This window comes from Haliaeetus leucocephalus, unplaced genomic scaffold (assembly GCF_000737465.1).
Source record: "Haliaeetus leucocephalus isolate CR32 unplaced genomic scaffold, Haliaeetus_leucocephalus-4.0 Scaffold964, whole genome shotgun sequence".
In the NCBI taxonomy this organism is placed as follows: Eukaryota; Metazoa; Chordata; class Aves; order Accipitriformes; family Accipitridae; genus Haliaeetus; species Haliaeetus leucocephalus.
In genome coordinates this window covers 2,308,091-2,325,048 of record NW_010973400.1, presented here as the reverse complement: position 1 = coordinate 2,325,048, position 16,958 = coordinate 2,308,091, and the positions used below count along the sequence as shown (strand labels likewise).

General features: G+C 44.4%; 1 protein-coding gene across 1 annotated transcript in view; it reads right to left on the bottom strand.

Moving 5' to 3' along the window:
* KLHL29 (kelch-like family member 29) overlaps positions 1–16,958 on the bottom strand; it is a 250,799-nt gene that overhangs the window by 36,349 nt on the left and 197,492 nt on the right. The window contains exons 8-9 of the mRNA XM_010584304.1: positions 15,617–15,876; positions 2,646–2,844 (exon numbers count right to left, since the gene is read on the bottom strand). Coding sequence (XP_010582606.1) covers positions 2,646–2,844; positions 15,617–15,876 — 459 coding nt within the window. The remainder of the gene's footprint in view (positions 1–2,645; positions 2,845–15,616; positions 15,877–16,958) is intronic.

Below are 16,958 nucleotides of genomic sequence, written 5' to 3'. Positions count from 1 at the left end.
TGTGATTTTAATGTACCGTATATAAATCTGTTTTAGACTGTGCAATCAAACCAAGAAGGGTGAGAAAAAAGGGAGTTTGTGTGTGTGTGGGAGCGGTGGGTGAGGAACAACACTATGAACTTGCTTGGGAGAACTTGGGAGGGCGCATGCCATCTGGGCAAAAATTGAAGGGGAAAGAAATAAAAAGGCAGTTCCATGTAAAGATGTCTGTTGACTTCAACAGTCTTTCAGTGAGACCTGCATGTAGCAAATTCCTGTTTCAGTGAAGAAAATGGGAATTTTGTCAAGGATTGTGATAGCTTTGGAGCTTGGTCATTATCCAGGGAAAGTAAGTTTGGACTTTAACCTGAAGAAGGTGTTCTCACACTAAAAGCTAATGTCTGGAGGAGATTTAAGCTATGGTTATGGTTCTTCATCCTCATCTTCTCTTTGCATATGCTCTGTTAACATATCATTTTCTGGTGTGGGTTTTTTTTTGTTTTTGGTTTTTTGGTGTGCTTTCCCCAGAGGAAGCAGGTTTTCCAGACATAGATAACGTGCTGAAGCCAAGGATCAGGGTCTTGGTGTACTAGGTGCTATGAAACGTGACGGAGATAGCCCCTGCCCTAATATAGTTCTTAACTGAGATTTACCTGTGCTCGAGCAGCCTCCCCAAGCCCGTAACACACAGGGTGTACAGCAAGCCAAATTCTCTATTCAAGCAAATGGACAAAACTCTTGCAATCAGCATCTCAGAGTTTTTACTCACACTTCACAGCCAGAGCTAAATCAAATCTGATCTAAGTGTTACTCCAGACTCATCCTCACAGTGGTGGGTCACAGTTTAACTCTGGGATGTTTTCTGGCTCTAACCCCAAGAGTCAAGTGCTGGGGATAGTTTGGATTTAGCATTTAGCAGAAGTGTCAAAAATCTTTCTGCGGCAATTGTAAGCTCCAGTGCAATTTGTTGCCATGAGAGGTAGGCTCAGAAGCAGGACTACCAGGCCATGAGCTGGAAGGAATCGCCATTTCAGGAGCTGTGTTTGCAGCTGGACCCGTTGCCGGGATGTGTTATGGTGCCCAGCCTAGAAACAAGTGTGCACAGGTTGGGGGGCCAGAAGTGCAGAAGTGAGATTGCTAGCAAGAGAGATTAGGAGCTGCAGTGGAGAGAAATGTGTCTTCAGAGTAATGGATTATTGTCATTCTTCATTAGCGTTTTCAAAAAATATATTTGTGTCATTAAAGCAAGGTTACTCTCCTAAAAGTTATTATGTTAAAGTGCTGTACAGTTTTAAATAAATATTTCTCAGTTACAAGAGATCATTATTTTTGCGCCATACCAGAAAATCTAATCACCTGTGCAAGACATAACTTGATTATAATCAATGACCTCAAGAGGGCATGTGACATGCTGCAGCGAGTCCACAAAGGGTGTTTAAAGATCCTTTGTGCCTACGTGAATGCCGTCGATATGCAAAATAACATGATTCTATATAATTAGACTCTGACCTAAAAAACTATAATCACCCTCTCTTACCCTTAGAGAATCACTTTTCCCTCATCAACAAGCTTCTGGAAATGGATCATATTACACCTACAATTTTATATACATAAAATAAGCACTTTTCAAAAATCCCTTCAAACATCACACCATTAGTCGTCTTCAGTGAAAGACTTTTTAGGGTAGATTGTTATTGAAAGTCCTCTACACTTCATCCTTCTGAAAGGTGCCTTGATGAGGCAGTCTCTAGAAGCTGCAAATGCCGTGGTTTGATATGCCATCTCCGTGCCACATTAGCATTAGTGGCAGTGACAGAAAATTTTGCCTGGCTTTGTGACTGTACTTACGGGAGGCAGAAGTACAGGCAGCATGTTAAAACAATTCACCTGTTTCATCTGACTCCTTCTTGGATGCAGTTTTCCTACATGGTATTTCCACCACTGTCTGCTATTTAGGATATTAGGATTTAGAAATATTTAGGATATTTCTCACATTACCATGATATGGGCTCTGCTGGCAAGTTGGGCACTTGGGGTTTTTTTCATGTATTTTTCCAAAAAGGAAAATGCATGTGTTCCTCGGGTGAGAAACTTCTTGAAGAGACACAGTTCTCCACAGCTGCTGGGTTTTTAAAAGGGAATATATCATGTGTGATCCATTTGTTTTGGAGGCAGCAAACACCCTGAACTTGTACTGTAAGACTCACCATATGAAAAGAATATATTTACATAGGGCTGTGAAAGTGAAGCTGTTTTATGAATATTAGTCACATCCTCCCCACAAGAGGCTGAATGGCAAAAAGCAGCAAATTTTTCATCTATTTTTGCAGCTAGAGAAACTGAGGCGTGGAGGGCAAGGGGCTCACTTTCAGGACAACAGGGGAATGTCATGGTCTCTGCCAAAGATAATAATTCCTAAAAATTAGGCTCCTTTTAAATCTTGTTTCAGGACTGTACATCTAAACACCCACGTGTGACCATTGGGAGAAGCTCCTAAATGCTCGAGCAAAGTAGAAATGGAAAATTGAGCTCAAAATATCACCAGACTCTGAGAAGGAGCCAAGGGAAGCAGCTGAGGTCTGTGCCCCATCCCAGGGCATGTCCTGGCCATGCCCGGGAACTGCCGGATCAGGGAGCTGGTGTCGTTGAAGGAAGTTTTGCTTTACCTGCAGAGAGCCTGGGCCGGGTCCTCGGCGTCTGCATCTCTTGTCGGGCATGCGGCAGCATGTGATAACGTTTGGCTTCATTCACTAGATCCCGGCAAGCTTCCGAAGACTTTATCAACTCCTCATTGTCAACAACATTTAGCAGATAGCTGGGATGGATGAAGGGGAGGCGCACCACTGCCAGCAACTCTGCAGCGTACTGTGAGGGGGGGAAAAATAGCAACACATTGGAGCCTTCATGCTGGAGTTCAGCCGCTCAGCATCTCTGTCTCCTTCCCTACAAACTGTCCCCTGTCACCCAACCTGGAAAGATGGTTGTCATGGATGCTGAGTACAAGCCCTGTCCATCCATTGGGTAGGACAGAGACAACGCAGCCCTCAGTGCTCCCTGACCCAGGCTGGTTTTGGTCCCAGGACTGAAAATAATCTTCAAAAGGTGGCAACTCTTGTTATATAGGACTGTGCAGAGGGATTTTTGAAATAAAAGCTTATTCTGAACTCAGGCTGAATATAACACCTTGTGCACTGGAGAGATGGAGTAAGCTTTCGAGTTTTCTGAATTAACCTTGAAATGTGAGCGTGGTTGTTGCACTGTAAAAAATCTCCCCAAAAGTCTTTTCTGGCACTATAAATATGAAACAAAAGCCAATAAATAGGGTGGATTTCAACAACTGCTATGGCAGAGACTGAATAGTATCAGCCAATTTGCTAAAAATCTTTTAATTAATAGAGTTTATTTGCTGGTGAAATAAATCATGTAGTTCTACATTTTCGGGAAGTCAGACTCCAGAGGGTGCTATACAAATACTGACAGTAAGTTTCATCTTCTAAATAAATACATTAAACCTTGGAGGGCAAAGGACACCCGAACAAATGAAGCTGTCTGTCACTGAACACAGCTTAAAGAAGAAGAACAAAACCCCAAGAGAGACAACTGCAATCGAAAAACCAAGACTGCATCCCCAGATTTTTCTTTTTATATATAATTGGTTATATCACAACACAGCACAAGAGTACAGTGAAAAGCAGAGTAATAGGAAAACGTGGTCCTCGAGAAGCAATGCAAACAGGATGCAAACTAAGGGTGCGCAGCAAGAAAAGATAATCATCTGTTGTGATAAATATTCTTATAGCAGCAGCATTCAAAGATCCCAACTGGGATGGAGGCCAGGATGCAAATAAATATTACTGAGGTCCATGCGACTGGTCCCGAGAAACACGGGGCGCCAGCAGCATCTGCTGGCCTGCAGATGCCTCCAGTCGTCCAGAAGCTGCTTGGCTCTCACTTTCTTTTTCAGCGTGCCTGTCCATGCAGTGCATGAGAGCCAAGTCACAGCAGGAGCAGGGATGGGAATGGGGTAGGGGCACAGCGAGGTGGGAGGGCAGGGATGTGGCCTGAGCCAGCTAATGTGCTGGCGAGGCAGGTGAAGATTCAGTGTGACCCGGGACTGTGGCCAGGGCTTCCCCTTTCCCCACCCAAATTGAAGAAGCAGGTTTAATTTAGGAGGAAAACGGAGGATTTCTCCTCCCAATAGCAATTCACACCGCTCTCCTGCCAGGTGAGCTTGGTGCAAGCTCAGTCAAAGCAAGGATGTAACTGGCCATGGGGAGCTGAACCCCACGTGCCTGCAGGGCCACGGCACCAGGGAGATGACCGTGGTCTCGGGCTGACTCCCAGCCCCTGCTCACCAGCCTTCCTTGACACCACAGCCAGCAATTTTAGGTACAGCGCAAAGAATTTAGGTCTGGCCATCCTGCAGTTGTTTGTGGATGAAAAAGAGAAGTGATGCAAAGGCACAGAAAAATGACAGTGCTCATCTTCTGGAAAAAATCCCACGTGAGCAGCGAGTCCGTGGCTCCTTGCTAATACCTCTGGCACGACACGGGGCTGAGTAGGGCTTGAGATCACTTCATCAGCTTCCAAACCAGAAAAGAAGACACTCCTCTCTTTTCCTTTGCTGAAATCCATTTCTAAAGCACCTTCTAGGAGGTAAAACGGCTGCTCCCCTTCCCCAGAGTCACAAATGTCAGGCACTCGGCTGCAGATATCTTAATGTCATTAAATGGTACCTTGTAGGAGAGGGAGCAGTGGACATATGGCAGTGGGTGGCAAAGCTCTGATTTCAGGAAGTGCTTTTTTAAAGAAGGTTGGGGGCGTTTAACCTTACACGGGAGCCAAGATGAAACGTGGCATCGGGACATGGGAATAATGCGGATAGCGGGTATACTGGTAATGAGCCAGACAACCCCCATGGGGGAGGTTAATCCCCACTACAGGCAGCTCAGGAAGCAGTACAAGTCGTTAAAGGGCAGTTTAAATAAAGTTGTAAAATATATGAAGTGTGTAGTGGAGCCAGCACCTTCCCTCGGTGCAGTGGGACACACCAGAGCTGCCCTTGATGCTCATGAGGCAAGTCTGTACTGGATGCGGCCGTAACATGAAGCAATGCAAAAAGGTGCAAACTGTGCCATTAAGTTAGGACATGGGGTTTGACAGGCACCATGATGTCCCAAAGTCGAGTGTGAATTAGCATTGGGAAGAGAGCTCCCCTCCGTCAGGGATGAACAATTCCCACGGGCCCGGCGGAGCGACCGCCTCCATCTCCTACCTTTCCCAGAATAAATGGGGCAGCGCCGCTGCCTGAGCACCGCGAGCTCTCCCTCTTGCTCGCCCACCTTGCTTTAATTAGGTAAGTGAGAAAATGTGATTCTGTTTCTCTCCTGGATTTTTTTTCCCCCTCTTTCTCTCCTCTTTTGTCTGAGCTCGTGGCTTATTTTGAAAGGGAATAATAATTAGAACATGTTGCTCCCTTTCATCAGCTTGAAAGTTAATGTCACATATCAAAACCGATGTCACTTTTCAGTCTTACTCTTCCCTTTGCTCAAACAGCTAGAAAAAGCTGTCTCTGTGTATATGTGTGTGTGTGTTCATGACCGTGTGCAGTCACGACTTGGGCTCGTTGCTGATGGCATTAAGGGTACATATAATTGCAGTGTTTTTCACCAAGGGATTTGAAGAGTACGTACCATCGCAGTGCCTCTAGAAGACAGGAGAGGCTTTTATAAACTAACGGCTTTTCGCACCAGCTCTTTTAAGCATTATAGTCAAGGGTGAATTTCATTTAGCTTCACTGATTTAAGAATATTCAAGTGATTTAGGCAATCAGCAGCCTTCTTCTTTTGGATTCTCCCTTACGAAGGCTTCCTAGCTCTGTTAGCTGTGATTGTACTAAATATCCTGTTACTATTATCCTTTTCATTTAAGACTGGAATAAGCACCGTAAAGCATTTCAACCTCCTTACCATCTGTTATTTGCTTTCCATTCTCTCTTGTCTTTCCGTTGTTCCTTATACAGCTATGAAATATCTACTGCACCTACTGATGTTACTGGTTTTTATTAAAACAGCAGAATACCTGAGCAGGGCACATTGCCAAATTCAGCAGACAACAACCTCAGGTCCCTGGAGTTGCGGTTTGTGCCTGTAACTCTGAGAATGTTTTCTTCTCGCTACTTGGCTGCAGGCACTGGCTGGACAAGTAGAAATATTTCTCGGGTCTTTGCTGGGAATCACTTATGACTACTCTATAACCTGCATCACATGCCAGGGTGAAGCACAGAATATTAATGCCCCTTCTGGCCTAAAATTAGGAGTTATCAACTCATAAACATGGAAGACCGTGCCTCACCTCCTTGAAAATGGACATCATTATGCAAAAATCTAATGAATTTATTGTTTAAAATGCTAGGGAAGTTTTTGAACACCGTCAGGACTGTTTTTTCAGGTGATGCGAACCTCAGCACAGCTCCTGTTGGATGAAGGGAGCTGCTCAGGTTTTGTGCCAGCAGAGGATCTAGTCCATAAACTTGCTGAGTGGTGATGCCGCCGGTTACCCCCACGGTGCCATGCACAACTGAGGTGATTCTGCCGGAGCCAGGGCACCGCTACCACGTGAGCAAAGGCTTTGTGGACACTGTGTCACTGGGGACACAGCAGAGTAACAACTTTTGAGAGATGCTGTCTGGCCTGCTTCAAGGCACCTATGTCACCGATACTGATTTCAGTGGCTGAACTGAAAGCAGGGTCTTCAACCAGCCTGCAATCACAAGTGTGTTTCATAAAAAGCAGGGAAGGAAAAATCTTAGGAGCTCTCATCTTTCCTTAATTGTCTAAACATTTTGGGGGAGAGATTCAGCTCTAGATTCAGACACCTAAATAGGTACATACAAGCAAGTATTTACTTGTCAGCTAGACATGTGTAAACTCATGTTATAATTAATAGCGACTTAGTCAACACACTTAACACAGTCCCCAGAGCAATCTGATCTGAGAGGATGCATCACGCACCAGGGGAAGCAGAGAATATCACTGTCCCCTTCTGGCCTAAAACTGTGAGCCATCAGCTCCTGGGAAAGGGAGTGTGTTCATCAGACCATGCCTCAGACCATGCCACATTGAGATGTCTGCAACCAGATGTCAACCCAAACTGGAGTGTGATTATTTCTCCCCTCTGGTGGGAATTTTCGCATCCATTTGCCCTGGGTGCTGTGCTCGGAAGGTTGCGATCACGCCACGACAAAGCCTAAATGTTATCATTGGGTCAGCGTTGACTCAGAGGAATATATGATCAACATGATCTGCTATACCTTGAAGTTGACCATTTCAAGCTTTTCCCTAATAATCTGTTCATACATAAGTTACTCCCATCTCCGTAGGCAGGCCAGAGCTTGAGCAAACTAGATTACAAAACAGTTGAATGTGGTTCTTTTTGTTCCTGGCTGGTAGTTTGGACATTTACTTTGCTAAACTTCTTGTGACATTTCTCTTCCTACTAATTATATCGGTATTATGAACACTTGCTTGCAAGTGGGCTTTGTTCTGGTATCTTCTAAGTCTCAGTTACAAAACCCTCTTCAGTATCACATTAAAAATAATCTTTTTATTCTCAAATCTCTAATCCAGTAAAATTCTCACAGGTATTCTCCAAAAGGAGTCTCAGTTTGCTCCTGCATAGACTTGGGCTACAACAGTATATAGTTAGTTTTAAAAGGAAATATGTTTACTGCTACAGAGTCAAATTTCCTGCTCCTTAAATGCTACACTGGAAAGCTCTGAAGATTTTTAACATTTTTGAAGTAATGCCCAGAGAGGTTAAAATAATGTTTCCCTTATGCCTTATAATTCATCTGTCTCTCTAGTTTACTGTTCTCCTACAAAGGACCCTTTGTGCTATCTGCCTAAAGAAACAGGCTTCAGCTAGAAATACAAATATGGAAGTTAGATTACCCACATTACGATAGGGTTTTGCTCCAATAAACTGCTGTTTCAGCTCTTTATGCATAATTCCAATGAAGTTTTTAAAAACATTATGAAGTAAGAATATATTTGATTCATCTGAGAGCTACGAAGGCGATTTATGTCGTCTTACATAAATCCTGGGTTCAGACTCACCCCATGTCTCGCACCGGCCCGATCTGAGAGCTGCAGCAAGGACCTCCTCAGACGGAGGAAGCCATCAGGGACAGATCTGAAGCAGAATCAGTTCCCCACTGCATAATACTCCTTCAAAGGACGAGAGGGCATTCTAATTAAAAAAGACCACCCAAACACTCTCAACAGGCAGTTGCTAGCCTTTGACGCATACCCTGCAGCCACATAACACGTCGCCCAGCGGGCTGTGCCAACGGTGGCAGCTGGGGATGTGGTGTGGTGGCCACGCAAGAAGGTGCACTGGAGCGGTGACGTGAGCGGTCCCTCCCCGCAACCACCTCCAGCCCAGCCCAGGCTTTCCCAGCAGATTACCCAACCTGGTATTCAAAATATCGCTGGCTCCACGTTTCCAAGTGCAAGCTCAGCGGGGAACTGGCTGGTTTGGGAAAGCCAAAGCTGTTGGTGCATTGCTCTGCCATTCTCAGAAATACGCCTTTTTTTGGCTAGATTTTCACAGTGCTGCCCTGCTACTTGGTAATGAGGGTACTTGCTTTGATACATCTAACCCCTGGGTATTACAAAGACATTCTGCGTTTCCAGTAACCTCCTGCACATTCCTATGCCCAAGGTCACATCCAAGCCCAACCTAAGCTCCCTGCTGCGCTCGGTGTATTTATTAATCACCCGTATTGACTTCTTGGAATTGCAATGCTGCCTTCAGATTAAACCAAAAGGCTTGGTAGCATGTCAGCTGACAGCCTCATAATATCATGAGATAAACTTGTGGCAGAAAATCTGGTTTGCAGGTGCTGGGTTCAGCCAGTGGCTCGGTGGCAGGATGCCATGTGCATAAATCTCATGCCTAGCAAGAAGGAAAGAGCAGCCCCTCCGTCTTCCTGAAATAAGGTTTCAACGTGACATCTTTATGGCAGCACAGCTGACTAAACACTGTAATGTCATCAGCGCCATGTAAAGCGAACTGCTGTCCTCTTCTCCGAACTGTTTGCAAAGCAGCTCACGGGTAGGTATTTCTAGCAGTAATATGATGAGAGTTTTTAAATATGCAGGAAGATAAATCATTGATCCATCATACTTGATTTATCTAATATTAAGGCTTAAAGAACTTCGCTCTTACCATGTAATCTCTAGCTTGCTGACTGAACTCTATCAAATAAACCCCCTAAGTTCCCCCTAAGGTTACTACAGAGGTGAGTGGCATTTCTTTTGTTTACAGGCAGTCGCCTATTCAAACACTCGTACGCACACAGATGCACCACAAAAGCACGCTGCCGACAACAAAATGGCTGAAGCTTCTAAGATGCTTCATAGAACCAAGTAAACTCCTGATACATCTATCCCTGACACACGAATCCATGTGCAATAATTCTCCAAAATGCTTCTTGCCTATGGTGTAAAATGATTTTGGTTCTGGATGTCAGTCCTGAGTGCTGGGGCCACGTGCAGCACAAGGCAACTCAAGTGAACACGCATGAGGAGCTACTTGCAGATGTGTGTCTTTATAAGGCTGTTGCTTCAGCAACAGCAGAGAAATATTTTGTAAAAAATAGGAAAATGTGTTGGAAAAGCCACAAATTGAGAGACCGAGAAGACTGGGAGACAAGGGAGCTCCTCAAACCAATTAAAACTTCAGAGAAATAATTCAGTAGATTTTCAGTCAAGGGTATCCCTTTAAAAAACTGTAAAAGTTTAGTAGGGAGGGAATTTAAGGAACTGCTAATGTCACCTGCATCCTCTTTTTTTTAATTTAATGCAGTTTCTTCCTCAATATATAGCTAAGGGCATGTTCCTACACTGATTCTGTTCCTGTTGCTGCCTTTTCTTCTCCCTTTCTAAGCCTGTACAGGCTCTGAGTGTGTCTCAAAAGCCTCATTTAAATCTGTGCTCTTTGAGCAGCCCGTCCCTGGGAAATCACAGGGGTTACTGCTCATCCCTTGCGTTTTTCACTTTCAGAGAAATTGGAGCTTCTTGCACTTTCATTATGGCATCTTTTTGAATTTGTCTGCTCTTCCCACAAATGGATTTCAAAGCATCAGGGTAGTCTGGGCTTTTCAAAGAAGCCTAATTGAACAGTAATAGAGTGTTAGTGCCTAATTCACTTAGGCTCCCTTGGAAGCTTCCTTTTCGTACTTACTCCAACACTGCCTTCCTGAAGCTTAATGCCCTTAAGTACATTGGCTGATCAATTAATTTCCCATTAAAATGAACTTCAGTAATTTGTACATGCTGATATTTGGTATCAGCTTCTGAATATATCACTACCTCCTTGTCACTGCAGAGCAGAGTTGGAATTGTGCTTGTTCCCTGTCAGATTCTCCATTTTCTTGGAGCAAGCGGCTCTTCTGCATAACTTTGGAGACTCTTTAAAATGTGCCTGAAAAATTACGCTACCATCTCAACAGCCTAACCGCAGACCAGGGACCTTCCATCTGGTCTCTCATGGTTACCAACCCCTCTTCCTCTGCAGGATCTTGCCTCTGAACTGCCATTATCTGTCACTGCCAAAATATAGCCCATAGGCATTTGCAGCATTTTTGACATAAATCCTCTTTTCCTTCTCTCCATCACCTTTCCTTACCCTCACTGACAGATACAGGGCTTTCAGGTGGGCTTTGTGTTTGCTTAGACTAATTTGCCAAGTCTCAAATTCATCCCAGTGGTCCTTACTGTTGTTATACCCCTTGCATCCTTCCAGGCAACTCCTCTCCTTAGGGCTTCAAAAACTCATAGACATTTATCCCTCTTTAGCTGTCATTAGGCCAAGTCATGCATATTCACATCTTTTAATCTTTTTTTTCTCACATCAGTTCCTTCAGTCTTTTAATCATTTGTGTTGCTCTTCTCTAAATTACCTCCAATTTGTCTACGCATCTCTGGTTCTCAGGCACCATGAAGATGCTGCTTAGACAAATCTGCCTCTGAGGACACAAGTTCATAGAAGGCTTGTTAATGCCTTTACAGTGGAGATGTTTCATTTTGCTGCTGGACATCATGATTTTAAACAGGGTTTGAAAAAAGGGCATGCGATTATATCCTTGCGAAGTGCAACAAAAGGTGACTGCCATTCAGCTGAGCCTCTCATGTGTCACTCGTAGCTGCAGTATCCGCCTCTCTTCCAGCATTACTCTGGGCAACTTGTTGAAAAACTTGTCCTCTCCTCACTTCTTGTCCCTTCTCAGGGTGAGAGGGAAGCTTCATGCAACTGGGAGTCTTGTTTTCCCAGGCTTTCTGTTATTAATAAACATGTTACTATGTTTTTTGTGTCAGAGAAAACAGATACAACTTTGGGCTTGGACCAGAAGGTGGGAAAGTTTCCAATGAGCTTTGGTATGTCTGTGCTCTGGGCAGGCAGCAAATTGCTGCGCATCCAGCAACTGCCCATCTTCCCCATCCCACGCTGATGCTGGGCATGACTGCAGCTCTGCGCAGCAATCGCAGTCGTTAGTACCGGCAGACAATATGGCTCGTTATCCACCGAATCCTCCCAACAGCCCACGTGGGAGGCATCACTTCCCTCCAGCTTATAGTGTAAGAAATGGGCGCAAAAAGGTGAAACAACCTGCCCAAGGCCACGCAGAGAGCTGGGGGATGAGCTCAGGTGAAGTCTACTTGGGGCCTGGCAGAAATCTTAGCTTGTTCATACGGCTCAGACAGTCCTGGTTTCCAGACAGTAAAGCCTCCATTATACAATATATTTTTTGCATGAGTTCGCCAGAGTTGTAATAAGCTTATCAAGAGGATAACTGTTAGGATAAACCTTACAATCTTGTCCATCAGTCAGGAAGAGAAATAAATGGAAAAAAACAGTAGATTCACATTTCCAGATGTGTCAGTCGGCTGCCCGTTTTCCACTCAGTGACAAGCAATCAAGAGGACTCCGACAACCAGTGCTCTGTGGCCGCTGGTACAGGAATTACCTACCTAGTCTAGACCTCACATCACAGGTTGCTTCTTTTGGTTAGACCAATTTTATGTGACTGCACTACCAGCAGCACTAAAATAGCTCCATAAACATTACCATATGAGCTGGTGCGGTGCTCCAACGCACTGGATACGGTTATTTACCAAATCCTAGCTTAAGACATATGTCACTATCTGAACTGCCTTTCTGTCTTACGTAGATGGATCAGTAACCTTTAAAGCACTGTTATTCCCTCTTTGTAACAAGGCTCAGATGCTGTTTTTTGTAATGCCACACAGCACTTTTATAAGCACCGTTAAGACTTTGTATGAGCAGAATTTGCAAAATTAAAAGTCAGCCAGAGCACAGCTTTTCAACTTGCCTTGCAAGGAAATCATGGTTTCTTCCCTGCCACTGCCCTCTGGCCTGGTGGGGAAAGAATTAACAAAAGCAGAAACAATTAGAAGAAGAGCTTTTAAAAGGCAGAGAAGAGCAGGAAGACAGCAAACTCAATGCCCTTCCAGGAGAAGGGGAGGGTCCATTGAAAATCTCCTTCCAGAGGCTCTCCGAAAGGGATCCAGAGAGAAGAGGAGGCAGTGATGGCTAAGTTGTCCTAAGAGTGCAGCACAAGGAGCTGCGGTGTGGGGAACACAAGTGGTGAGATTTACTGTCCCCCGGTGTGAGCTTGCACTCCAGGGTGACACAAAGCCATTAAAGCTTTTTTGGAGGAGCTCCTGCCAGGCTTTGCCAGGGAAGATGGACACGCAGATGAGATGAAGAGCACAGACCTTTCCTTGTTTGTGCCAGACACCCACCTTTGGGAGAATCACCAGTTCAGTGCTTGGAAGAAGCTGCCAAAGGGGTATTTTAATCACCTGCCATTGGAGCTATTGAAAATAAAAACGTGATGACAGAGCCTGGCTTGTCAGGCAAAGGGAGATGCGGAGAGGGGACATACGAAAAGTGCAGGCCCTGGAAATCCAGGCCTCGAAAGATTTAATTGCCAGGACTGCCTTTGGGAAAGAGAAATAAAACCAGACCAGTCACCTGAGGAGTGAGTAGAGCAGGAGTGATGTCTTGGGGCTGTTGCAATTCATGGCTAAAACCTCTCCAGCAACCCTCCCAACTCATCCTACCAGCTGAGCGCAAAAGCAACAATCCTGTTGCTGCGCTGGTGTCCTCCACATGCTGGCTCCCCATCCCAAAGAGTCTAAAGAGAGCTGAGTGAATCCATCTCACCAAACTGTGAATAAAGTAAAAATATCCATGCGTAGCTCCTGCAGGAAGGTCCACCCAAGGTTCGGTATTGCCATGGTCGCCCAGTTCTGCAAAGCTCTGAGCAGCCTGTGCATCTCATGGGAGCTTGGGCAGTTCCCGGCATAGTGGGCCTTGCCGCACACCAAGCACAAATTTTCACTCATCATCTTTATCAGAAATGAGATTACTTAGGACTATCTTCCTCCCTTTACACTGTCAGAGCTATTTGTTCCTGGGCTCTGAAAATGCAGAAGTCATTATTGTAAAGATGGTACTTTTCATGGTAAGTATGAGTACCTACTTTTAGAAAATAAGTACCTATTTAACTAAGAGCTTTATAATAGATCAAGCAGTGCACAGAGCACAAAAAAAGTGAGAGCTACGATTCAAAGAAACTAATGGTAGGATTGGGCATGAAAATAGTTATCTGCTTAGTATCTTTAATATTAATTTATTCAAGACCCTCATCTCTGGATAAATTCAAATCAAAAATTAAAAGCCCTTGTAAAGTAATGCATGAAACCAAAGCACCACAGAGAAGTTTGGAGAAGCAAATAAAACTGTCATCGTAAACTACAAAGGCACTGCAGAACCAGAACAGAAGGGAAGGAAACTTGGAAATAAACCCCCCCAGCAAACCAACCCAACCGCGACATGAAAGAGAGAGAGGAGGAGATGGCAGTGGCAGCAGCGAGAGGGGAGCAAGAAAAACCACCGCTTAAAAAAATAAATTCATAACATCACCGCAGCAGGGCGCCGAAGGAAATATTTAAACCAGCAATTTTGAAAAGGTAACCCAGACTGACTGGTGAGTGACACCTTCTGTTTGCACCAGGCAAACAGGCTCCTGCCGCAGGGCTCCTGTACTGCAGCCCCTGGGAATAATCCCTGAAGTTGCATTAGATTCAGAGGTCAGAGCTGCACAGAGCTGACTGCTGTCATCAAACTTTAAGCAAGCAGGGAAATACTCTGTAAAACAATGTGTTTTTCAAGGCCAGCGAGAGCCAAAAAGGGGCCCATTTCAATAAATCAGTGATACCGTGTAAATGTTTTAGGCAATAATAATACTGGGCAATGCTAAATGGCATCGCTGGCACATGGTGGAGGTGGTCAGAGCAAGCACAGGATTGCCCTGCTGAGCTACGTCACTTGCTCGCACAGGGCAGGAAGAGTTTGGAGAAAGGCCCTGGGGGCTGCAGGCTGGAAGCAGCACAGGCAGCAAGGTTTGGCCTGGCATGGAGTACCCCACTGTCCTTAATGCCCTTATCCTCATCCAGCAGCCCAGTGAGGTCAAGAAATGCTATTTCTCCCACTTTCCAGGTGAGGGGCGCAGGTGCAGCTGCTCCAGATCACATCCAATGACACATTTAATATCCCATTGTGCATTTAGGTGCTTGAATTCCCATTTAAATCAAGCAGGTACAGCCTTTCATCATGTGGGATGGCATCAACAATGTGTGGCCAAGTGTTTCCCTAAGTAGCGGTCTGGTCCAAAAGCAACTGGACTGTCCTCCTTAAACTAGCCAAAATTGTGAGTGGGGATCAACAGAAGCAACTTTGACCTCCAAAAGAGGGGAAAGGGGAAAAACAACCTTTCCCTTCTGGGGGCTGTGGGGACAACTGGCCTCCAAAAGCAGAGATTTGGGGTTCAGACCACCACAATTCACTACTCACAAAAGCCAACTTGCAAGGCTGCACTGAAGGCAAGTGGCAGGTTTTTAAATATCACCAGGGACTTCTTCTGGTCCCAAGGACAATCATCAGCCTCCAAACAGTCATTGCTTCTAGCATGTATCTGGAGACAGTGCTAAGCAAAGTAATACACTTAGCTTCTTGAGTCAAGAGCAGACAGCATAGCTCAGATGGTTGAGGAAAGGCTAACTCTAATAAATATATAATAGCCAAAGGGTTATCTAAGCAGCCAATAAAGATACAGAATCTTTTTTTTTTATGTACTGAAGTTACACTCATTCAGTGTGTGGCATGAAAAGAAATACAGATTTTCTGACAGATTTTTATTTCCCACTGTTACTAAAATGCATCCTCTTCTTAAAGCAGCAGCTCACACAACTAATCCTTCCTGATTTATCTCTGACCGAGCCTGCAGCCAACAACTCGAGGCCCTAGCTTTGTATCATGCTTGTTACAAACAAGACTCTGATTCTAAGTGATCAGATATGGGATTCAGATTTTGAAATTACATACATTTTGTGCATAGCCTTCATTCCCTTTCTCTTTTTTTATCTGAACTGCCCATCCCATCTCCTACGCATCCTCAGGTTTAAAATTGCACTGGGATGGTTTCTATTTTAAAAGAGGCATTCATGGGAACGGAGCAGAGTGAGGCTGCTGAGATTATTTTTACCTGAGCTCTGATTGCAGCGTCCTTCTTAATCCACTTTATCACTGTTTCATACACCAGCTCCTCTGCTTTGGTGTTCAGGCTGTCATTGGACATGTAGGAAATGAAGTCATCTTTTGAGATATTAAGGATCTCTTCTTGGTTTGCCACCTCTGGGAAAATCTGCAGGGCATATGCTTTGGCCATGTTGTATAGTTCAGTGCATTGCATAGCTTCAGCCATGGCTAATATTCCTAAGCAGTTGCTAGCAGTCAGCTGTTTTTCTAAAAGGACAAAAAAAAAAAAAGGCAAGTGAGTATTATTAAAAGCAAGATTCACATTTTTACTGAGATCATGAAAAAAACAAGAGCCATGGACAAACCTCGAACCCTAATTAATTTCAGGGAGTTAATTAGAAGCAGCACCCTGGGTTACTTTAGGATTAGGGTTTAAAGGACAAAAATCAAAGTCTATCTAACAACTGAGCTGGGGATGGCGAGAGAAATGCACCGAGTTTGCTTTTTGTGTAAGCCTTCACAAGGCACTGGGGAAACCTACTGACATAATAGTATCTGGGGCTTCCCAAGGGACGGGAACCCAGCCAAAAGACTGCTGCTATTTCTACCGCCTACAATGTTGCTTTAAGAAACAGCAAAGATGTAAACGCCAGTGCAGACACTTAAGAATAAATGCAAACAGCACTAAGGACATTTCTGAGGATGCTGCAGTCACTTTATGATAATTTTTGCCCTGTTCAGCTACTAAGCTACTTCAAATAAAAAAAAAATCCTGCCCCCCCCTTTTTTTTTTCAAAGGAACTTTGTTCCTGCTGAATGTGATGACATCCCTTATGCAAAACACAGATTATACTAACGCCTTCTGTTAAATGTTGTGTAGTGGGTTTCAAAGAAAATCATGCACAGAGGAGACAGCATTATCTCCTACCCGGCAAACAGAAGTAACAGCACAGTGTGTAGCTTTGCGTTAAAAGTGTGCTACACCATACATTTGACTATACTGTTTTCCTTTTCAGCTATTCTGAAGAAAAACCCACCAATTTCAGACATTTATAAGAGGAACTCTCAGATTCTTCTCAGCTTTTGTTAACGAAGCCACTACTAATAGGCAGAATATATTCTTTTAAGATATAGCACCAAGAAAAGAAAGAGACAGACTGCAATAGATCACAAAAGCATCGGTACCAGTGGCAGGCTTCTCAGAGGAGAAGTATATCACATTTGGGCAGTGCCATATCCTAGTGCACCCTTTCAAAGCACTGGACAGGAATGTGCGATAGCCCCACATCTCTTCAAACAAAACTCCCATTAGATTGCTTCTTTTGGAAATGCTTGGGGATTTTTCCCTA